The sequence below is a fragment of the Callospermophilus lateralis genome, chromosome 4, assembly GCF_048772815.1.
Source record: "Callospermophilus lateralis isolate mCalLat2 chromosome 4, mCalLat2.hap1, whole genome shotgun sequence".
NCBI classification, from domain to species: domain Eukaryota; kingdom Metazoa; phylum Chordata; class Mammalia; order Rodentia; family Sciuridae; genus Callospermophilus; species Callospermophilus lateralis.
Genome location: NC_135308.1, coordinates 147,206,849 through 147,216,688, shown reverse-complemented (window position 1 = coordinate 147,216,688; position 9,840 = coordinate 147,206,849). Strand labels below are relative to the sequence as shown.

At 38.4% G+C, this 9,840-nt stretch overlaps 1 protein-coding gene across 6 annotated transcripts in view; it reads left to right on the top strand.

Annotated features, from left to right (window-relative positions):
• Nucleotides 1-1,519: 1,519 nt before the first annotated feature.
• The window catches only part of Anks1b (ankyrin repeat and sterile alpha motif domain containing 1B), a 1,098,518-nt gene continuing 1,090,197 nt past the window's right edge, over nt 1,520-9,840 (top strand). For all 6 annotated transcript variants that reach the window (XM_076854981.2, XM_076854978.2, XM_076854982.2 and 3 more), the window contains exon 1: nt 1,520-1,653. In XM_076854981.2, the coding sequence (XP_076711096.2) occupies nt 1,520-1,653 (134 nt within the window). The remainder of the gene's footprint in view (nt 1,654-9,840) is intronic.

The window sequence follows — 9,840 nt, the reverse complement described above, 5'->3', positions numbered from 1 at the left end:
ATTAGCCAATTACTCTGTGTGGCTTCTTAAGAATTTCAATTAACTCTTCGAGCCACTACTTCTTTATTTCTAAAATGAATATACAGTAATTATATGCAGATCACCGGGTTGGTGGAAGCAAAGTGCCTATTATGCTCCCTTCCTATCAACTGATTATCAACAAGTTCACATTTATGAAGTCTATTCCAAGGACAATGGGCAGCAAAGGTGTCACAAGAAGTTTCAAAAGAAAATAAACGCGTTCTCCACCACTGGCAGGGAGAGCAACTAATGAAATCAAGCCAACCACGCACAGTGAATTGCTGATGATACATGCTAATTAAAGTGGCTCTCTCATCCATGCCCATTTATATTTTTCCCACTGTGGATGTGGAGGAATTTTCAATGAGAGCCTCTTTTCTGGTATTTTTACAAGTCAGCAGATCTCCAAAGCCCAACTAAAATATAAGCTGATGAACGACCCCAGAAAAACTGGAACAGTCACAACTGCTCAGTGGCCAGTGCCACAGAAAGTAGGATAAAACAACCTCTTCCTTCTAAACAAGGGCAGATATCTGGGACTCCCTGGGAGAAGTGAGGCGGGAGGGCGAAATGCGGGTAAGAAGCGGTTGCTGAAGGGCCCCTTCCCAGCACCAAAGCGGCCTGACTATCACCGTCTTGGTCCGGGGCCATGGGGCCAAGGAGGCATCGCGGCCACCAGGAGGACGCCAGTCTTCACAGAGTTAAACCTCTCCCAAGGAGACTGGAGGAGGAGGCTCCCCGCCCACCAAGGGGGAGCGAGCCTCCCGCCGGCGCCCCGCCCCCGCCCCCGCCCCCTCGGGCCGCGCCGCGGGCCGCACCTGCCCGCGCGCACACGCCCCCCGCGCGCAGGCCTGGGAGGCGCCGCCGCCGCCCTCGGCACGCGCCCGCCGCGGGTCGCCCGCACCGCCCTGCCTCGGCGCGGGCCAGGGCCGCGCGAGCCGCCGCCGCCGCCGCGCTCCACTCCTCCCCGCTGCGGGCCGCGGACGCTGCCGCCGCGTAACGGCCGAGGCGGCCGGCGCGGAAGCTGAGGAGAACCCGGGCCCGGCGCGAGGGCTCGCGGGCCGCCGCGGTCGTTCGCTGTGCTCGGCTTCCAGCGAGGACAGTCTCCTCCTGCTGCTCCGACCGCCTCAGTCCTCATCTTCCTCCTCAGTCCTACCACCCCCTCCAGCTCCTCAAAAGCACCCCCGACCCCTTAGCCCTTCACGCCCCACCCGCGGGAACCAGGCCTTGGAAATTCGGGGGAGTGGCTGTAGGGGCGCGTCGCTGCTCCCAGCTCCGCCTGCCCCTCTTCCAGGACATGGTCTGGTCCCCATTGTAAAAGCTGCGCCCCGAAGAGGAGAGCGTTGTGTTCTCGGCGTGGGCTGCAGGGATATCTCCGGGCTGAAGCGCTTGCATTATTTTAGGGTGGGGCGGGAGAGCCCTGGATTTCGGGGAGTGGGGGTGGGCGGGGAGGAGGACCCGAGGAGGGAAAGGACTCTGGGGGAGTCGGTGAAGGACTATGGGGAAGGACCAGGAGCTGCTGGAAGCTGCTCGCACTGGAAATGTGGCTCTGGTGGAGAAACTCCTGTCTGGCAGGAAAGGAGGGATCCTGGGCGGTGGATCCGGACCCCTGCCCCTGTCTAATCTGCTAAGGTAAGGACGGGCACCAGCTCTGGAGATGGCACCCCTCGTTATGCATTGTGATGGATACATCCTCCTCCTCACGGTTTTTGCACCTGGTGGCTGCCAGCGTTTCATTCTTAAATTAGGTAGGAAAACAGACTGTGTGTATGGAGAGGAGGCATGAGACTCCCAGATTGATGCCTTAGATTCTTTGAGTAATTTTAAAATAGCCTTCCATCAATGCGTCAGCCAGCTACTTTTTTTCTGAGCTGTGTTGCAGAACTTGTGTATGTACCAGTGTGGTTTGAAGAAAATCGGATTTCCATCACTGTTTTTTTAAATATATATATTTGCAGCTTCAAGCTAGCCCCCCTCCTTTTTTTTTTTTTTTTTTTTTTTTGGTCTATTTAAATGAAACTGGCAGAGAAGCTGTTGCGTGCATGCAATTATCCTGCTAAAGCCACAGCCTCGGGTTGCTGCTACCTTCTCTTGCAGAAGGCATTTGCTGTGCTCTGGGGTTATGACCCCCACAAAATGAAGAAAGTGAACCTGAGGAGATGTCATCAACTCTGGGAGTGTGTAAAACTTGATGAGGCAGATTATGCAGCCCCAGCAATACTTTTAATCACCTCCACATAAACTTGATTATTATCTCAGGATGCAAGATGCTTGGTCTGGATTGGGATAGTATGTGTAGAATATACTAGAGGCCTTTTAATGTGAAAGTGTTGTAGGTGAGACGAATCTTGCTTGGAGAATCTTTTTAAGACGACATTTACAAAAATGTCAAGGTCTTTATTCAGCAGGCAGTACCTTAGAGATAGCAGAGTTGATTTGCATATTTGAAAAACTATTAAAAGTTGAATTGATGGACAAATGAACTCAGCTGGGAGGGAGGACTCCTGAATAGCATTTACTCCATAAAATTCAAGGAAAGTTATTTTGTTTCTCAAATCATGGCTATTCAGTTTGTCCTGAGGATTTTTGGAGACATCAATTATCATATCCTCACCTCACAACATCTCTTAAGCAATCCAACTATATTTGTAAAATTTTTAAAAATCCCAAGTGATTTTCTTGGTTTTTAAAAACTTCCTTTTTATTCTTGGCAGGGCTTCATACAAACTTTTGAGTGATGACATTGTTCTTTGCATGGGTTCTCGTAGGTTGTAGTGGTCAGTGCAATTAATTACGATACTGCTAATAGTGAAAATGAAAAGTTCATATTACAGTGAATTAAATTTAGTTGGAAAATAGTTTGATGAGAGTTTTAAAAGCCCCATATGTTATCATATGTACTCATTGACAGTGACATTTTATTGGAATGACAGTTACCTCAGAATAATGAATATACCATATATTTTTCAATAAGTCTTAGAAATGATGACTTGTGTGTAAGCTCTTTTTAAATAAATTTTCGCTTTCAAAAACAAGTAGCCCATGTATGCATATTTCAGACTACAGTTCTCATAACTGCCTTTAGTCACTGGTAATTTATTGAAAAAGTTTATCTAGTTACAATTTTAAGTTATAAGTGATGTAAATCTCAGGGGTTACATTAGTTATAAAAATCATTATGGCTAGACTTGAATGCTGAAAGAAGTTTCTCAAAACAGTTTCTTTGCAAACAACTAAAGAATTCTTTGAGAACAGTGAGAACTTCGGTTAATTTCATCCAGGCAAATGGTATTTTAAAAAGTCTGTGACAGAATTCAAAGGCAGACATCTTTCAAACGCTCCTTTCCCATTTGGGTCATTTTTAAAAAAAGAATAGATGTCAAAGTTTAGGAGTAAAATACCAACTATTAAATGATGGTAAACAGCAAATAAAGTGCCAAAATTGTGAATAACAGTATACATCTCAAATAGTAGGTTTTCTCTTTTGCTGGTTTTGTCAGAGGTAGCAGCAGTAGTTTTATAACAGGAATGCACATGGAAAACAAACTAAAAGAAAAGTTCATTGAGTAATTTGAATGAAGTTGTAAAATTCGAAACTAATAACATTTAAATTTGCATTTATCTGTTTCACCCTAAATAAACAACTAAAATAGCATATTCAAAGAAAATCAGAATTGAAATTGTAATTCTTTGGGTGATCCTTTGAATAAAATAAAATTTCTAACAAGACACTTTTTACTTAGCTATCATTTTATTTTATGATTATTGTCATTAGAAATATATAGGATATTGGACTGGGGTTGTGGTAGAGTGCTTGCTTAGCACTCGGGAGGCACTAGCAGCACCACATAAAAATAAAATATTAAAAACAAGATATCTATAGAATAATGGAAAATGTGACTCCCCCCTCCTCAACTAGCCTAATGACACTTAGAAATATTTTAATATTTTGAAATGAATTATGGAATAGGTTTGGCACTTTTTTCTACCTGCTTTATTACTTGTGTAGTAGTAGTGTCAGACCCTATGCTAAATACTTCCATGTATCATCTTATTCATTTCTTATGTCAACCATAAGAAATTGATTCTAATTTTATAGATGGAGGACTAAAGAGATAGGAAGATTAATAACTTGCCCAAGATCATTTAATTAGTAATGCCAAGGATTTGAACTTTAGTGATTCACATTTGCTTTACCATATGTGTGTGTGTGTATGTATGTATATATATATATATATATATATATATATATATTTAGTTGCTGATCGATCTTTATTTTTTTAATACGTGGTGCTGAGAATCGAACCCAGTGCCTCACACATACTAGGCATGTGCGGCTACCACTGAGCCCCAGCCCCAGCCCCTTTAACAGATCTTAAATCTTATTCGGGATTTATTTTTATTCACAAAAATTTAAGGTAGATGGACAATTTAGATAGTCCAGTCTGAACATTTTTTTTGCTACTAATAATTAAATTTAAAAATCATCAATTCTTTTCTAATTAAGAAATGAGGGTTTACCAGCTAAGAACTTTGCTGAAGATGCTTTCAATTACTTATTATGTACTAACTGAGCAGTGACTGTATAATGGATAGTCAGGTATGCTTGGATGACCCCGTCATTTTCAGCAAAAGTAACAGTGCTTTTAAGTAAACATAAAAACCTCTCTAATCCTCACTATCCTTTTCTACAGTGGAGATAATAATAGTACCTGTCACATAGGGTTATTGTAAGGATTAAATGTGGTATAAAGTAATGAATGAAAAATGTTAAGCACATAGGTGTTCATCATTAGTGTTATCTCATGTACCTTTAAAGCACATGAGACTATTTTTTCCTCTACTTTTTTTTTATTGGTGCATTATAGTTGTATATAATGGTGGCGTTTATTGTTTGATTCTATTTCCTAAAGCCTGAATTACTAAAGATTTGCTTTGTATTAGACTGGAAGTAAATTTCCAAGTCAATTTTTCATTGGAATCATAGAATCTTCAAATAGAAATGGCCCTTTAATCCAACTTCTCACTCAGTGCAGAAATTTCCTGTATAACATCACTTTCTGATTAGTTATTCTAACCCTGTTGAATCTCCCAGTGACTAGATCTAATCCATTTCTTTCCCATAACTCTCATTATTTAAAAAATTCATTTACTTTCCTGTAGCTTCCAGTAGTCGGCACCTGTATTGGGTCAATATGAAGTAGTCTAATTCATTTGTCAGGACAGTTCTTTGGGTGCATGTATTTAGTTAATTTGTGGAAGAATTCTCATTTTCCTTGCCTGTTATGTGACAATATATCCTAGGTGTTAAGATCTTAAGTATTCATATTTTCCACTACTCTTGGCCTTCTTTGCATATTCTTTTTTTAAAAAAAAATTTTTTTAGTTGTTAATAGACCTTTATTATTTATTTATTTATATGTGGTGCTGAGAATCGAATTCAGTGCCTTACATGTGCTAGGCAAGTGCTGTACCACTGAGCTACAACCCCAGCCCCTTCTTTGCATATTCTTAAATTTGGGAATTACCTTCTTAAAATATAGTGGCAGGAAATGAACAATATTCCCTGGATGCCATTTGACCAGTATAGAAAATAGTAGGGCTGGACATACTGTTGAATTTAAAAAAAAGAAAAAAGGATTAAGAGCATTCATAGTATAATATTATTTTTTTAAAAAATATATTTTTAGTTGTAGTTGGATACAATACCTTTATTTTATTTATTTATATGTGGTGCTGAGAATCGAACCCAGGGTGTTGCATGTGCTGGGCAAGCCCCCACCACTGAGCCACAACCCCAGCCTAGTATGATCCTATTTTTATAAGAAAAAAAAATGTATGTGAACATTTATGATGTGTGTAAAGTAGTCTGGGATGATAAAACACCAGAATGGAGATAATATTCATCTTTGGTGGGATTGTGGGTAATCTTTAATTTCTTTTTCTTATCTGCATTTCAGATGTTCTACAATGAATATGTATTATGCAGTTAAAATGGCAGCTATTATAACATGATACAATGAAATTATTACTTCCTTATTGATTTAAGACCTACCTACAAGTCAAGATTTTCTAAGCCATGAAATGGTGTGGGTTTACACTGAGCATGTAGTCAATTAAAACTTCCAGGTATTTTTTTTTCCCCTCAATGACCTGTGAAGACATATTCTCTCTCCTGGTGTTTGTAAAAGTATTGGTTGAACTTAAATTATTCGTATTACATTTCATCTTATTTGTTTTAGCCTGTTTTGTAATATATCTAAATTTTTAAACTAATAAGTCTATCAGCATATTAACTTGTCTCCTCTGCATCATCTGTAGATTTAATGTTTTCTATAAGTGGTATACAACACTCCATAATATATCCCCAATAAATCTCTCTTCATCTTAGTTTAAATTTAAAAGTATCAATCTTTATGCATAGTATTTCTCCCTACATTTGAGCCACTTAATAGAACTGTCAGCTACTTCTCTGTATTATACTTGTGAGAATATAATAAGGTAGTTTGTTCATTGCCTTTCTTAAATTCATGCCATGTTCTGTTTATGGCAGTACTTTGATCTATTGCTTTAATAGTATTAAGTTCCACCAAAATCAGGATGTTTATTATAACTTGTTTCTGGTAGTGAGCCATTGATAATTCCTAGCTTTTATGAATATTCTTTTTAGCTTCTTGCATCTAATTCTTCTGGGTCTAGATCTTTAACACACATTTAAAGCAGCTAAGTGTCTCTTATGATCTCTCTGTTTGGAGCTTTAATAATCTCCTTATTTGTTTATCCTTTGTAGTTTGAAAATAATTCTCAATAGGGAAGACAAAAGCCAAATAAAAGTTGGGAAGAATCAGATTGTTGGCACTGTTAGATATAAGAGAATATTCTTCTGTGGTCTAAAACCATCCACAGTTTATACTGTTGGAGCTTAAGGTTATGTTATGAACTATCATACCTCCCTGTTTTTCAAACTTAGTTGAAATAGACTTTAGCATTTTTCCTGGGAAAGTATTTATTTCTCTTTTGTGTTTGTTTTCAGTTATATCCCTTACCACTCTGATGCTTAAAGAAATATGAGCTCATCAGAACTCATCTGGGTACTTACTTAGATTGAGTTGCCTCCCTGTTTTTTATCCTCTAGATTATATACAAAATTTCATTTTGTTTAACTTGTATCTTTTATGAGACAGCTGCAAAATTATTATTTTCCCTCCTCCTTCCTCCCGCCCCCCCACAGTTTGCCACTGAATTACATTGCCAGCCCTTTTTATTTTAAGACAGGGTCTCACTAAATTGCTGAGGGTGTCCTTGAACTTGTGATCCTCCTGCCTCCACCTTCCCAGTCACTATCTTATAGGTGTGTGGCACTGCTCTTTGTCATAGCTACCTTTTAGTCTAAGCAAAAATAATTCTCATTTAAATAGTACATTTTTAACTGACTGTAGTATTAAGAATTATTTGTATTTTAATAAAACAATAAAAGTTTGTTAATACCTTATAGTTACTTGCTTTTTTTAATGCTCCAGAGTTGAATAATACATAATGTATATTTAGTAAATTCTTGTTCAACATAAAGGATCCAGTTCTTAAGATACAGAGTGAAAAAGTTAGATCAATAAGAAGAGTGTGTGGGGGTGGATCTTCTTGTCACCAAAGGCAGATAGACCAGAGAGCTTATACATGTTTCAGATTTAGGATTCCACTCGTGAAGTTTTTGGTGCTGGGTACAAGGAGCTAAGAAGCAACCAGGAAGCATAGTAATGTTCATAATTTGGCCAGTTGTGGTTATTGGTACTCTAACATAAGAAATTTACTTTTAGGGAAGCTGCATTGGTTAAACAGAATAAGTCACAAATAGAGCAGTCAAGCCTCATGAAAATGTTATGTCTATAAAAATAGTCAAGTTGCAAGTGGGTTATCTATTTTAGATAGTAATGATGTTTGAGGCGGTGATTGCACTATTATGTTCAGGGAGCTGTGTCTGCCAGAGTGAACAGTGCCAGCTGCATCATGGGAAATAAGGAGCCAGGAGAGGGAATTTTGGTGTTGACCTCTTTCTGTACTAAGCAGGATTTTCAAACTCCCTCTTCAAAACCCTGAGAGCAATGGATGTCGCAGCGAATTAGGACAGCTAGGCAGTGACTAGTACTCATCCTGTTCATCTTTATATTGCACAGTTGTTAATGTGTGTGTCTCAGTGATTTCTTATCATGGATGGAATGGTGGAGCAAGTCCTCTCTGACATTAAGGCAGAAGTGTACGATATTCAGCAGTGGTGTTGTTGCCTTTAGCAGTTTAACCTCACAGGTGACAGTAAACAATTTGATTACTTCCATTGTATACTGAATAATTTATTATGTATTTGAGGTAATTTTGGAAAACTTTCTCCAAAAACCTATTATAGAACATTCTTTCTGGGTATTTAACTAGAAATGGAAACTGACTGTAATGTAAATCAAGGGTTAGAAAAAACTAATTTAAACCTATGGAACCTGAAGTTATTTCACATTTAATATATTTTAGTGTCTCTTTGGTTTCTGGTTTGAACATATTGCAGAATGGTATTAGTTAATTAAAATACTGTGAGTTTTGATTACTCATGTTGATAAGAGAGAATATTTTATATTTGAAAAAGCAAGAATTTATACAGAATACTCATCTGTTTTCTAGTTCTTTCTTGTGTGTGTGATAACAGTGTCTGGTAAATCTTATAGGAGGCCAGAGGCATGATGCCAGTTGAAAACCCAATGAATTTTAAATCTGAATGAGGGTTGAAATTGGTTTTTGAGGGTGGATCAAAAAGTATGGTCTACCCAAATCTTCACCATGTTGGCTTAGGATCTGACTTTCTTAACAAGACTCCTAAAGCACAAGAAGTAAAATCAAGAATCAGTAAATGAGATGCATTTAACTAAAAAGCTTTTTAGCAAAGGAAACAATCAGTAATGTGAAGGGAGAGCCTATGGAATGGGAGAAAATCTTTATGCACTTCAGAACACTAATCTCTAGGATATATAAAGAACTCAAAGCACATAACACCAAAAAACAAAACAAAACAAAACCCAATCAATAAATGAGCTAATGAACCAAGCACTTCACAGAAGAAGAAATACAGTCGATTAACTAATATATGAAAATGTGTTTAACATCTATGCCATTTAGAGAAATGCAAATCAGAACTACACTAAGATTTCATCTCACTCCAGTCAGAGTGCCAATTATCAAGAATACAAATAACAATGATGGTGAGGATGTGGGGGAAAAAGGTACACTCACACTTTGCTAGTGGGATTGCAAATTGATGCAACCAATATGGAAAGTGGTATGAAGATTCCTCAGAAAACTTGGAATGGCAACACCATTTGGCCCAGCTATCCAACTCCTCAGGTTATACAAAGGACTTAAAATCAGTGTCCTACAGTGATACAACCACATCAATGTTTATAGTAGCTCAGATCACAATAGTTAAATTATGGAACCCAACCTAGGTGCCCTTTAACAGATGAGATAAAGAAAATGTGATATATATATACACAATGGAATATTATTCAGACTTAAAAGAAGAAAAAAAAATGATGGCATTTGATGGTAAATGGATGGAGCTGGAGAATGGAGAATATTATGCTAAGTGAAATAAGTCAATCCCCAAAAACCAAAGGCCAATGTTTTCTCTGATATTTGGATGCTAATTCACAATAAAGCAGGTGGGGCTAGGGAATAATAGAGTAACTTTGGATTAGACAGGAGTGAAGGGAGGAGGGAGGGTATGGGAATAGGAAGGAAAGTAGAATGAATCAGACATTATTACCCTATGTGCATATATGA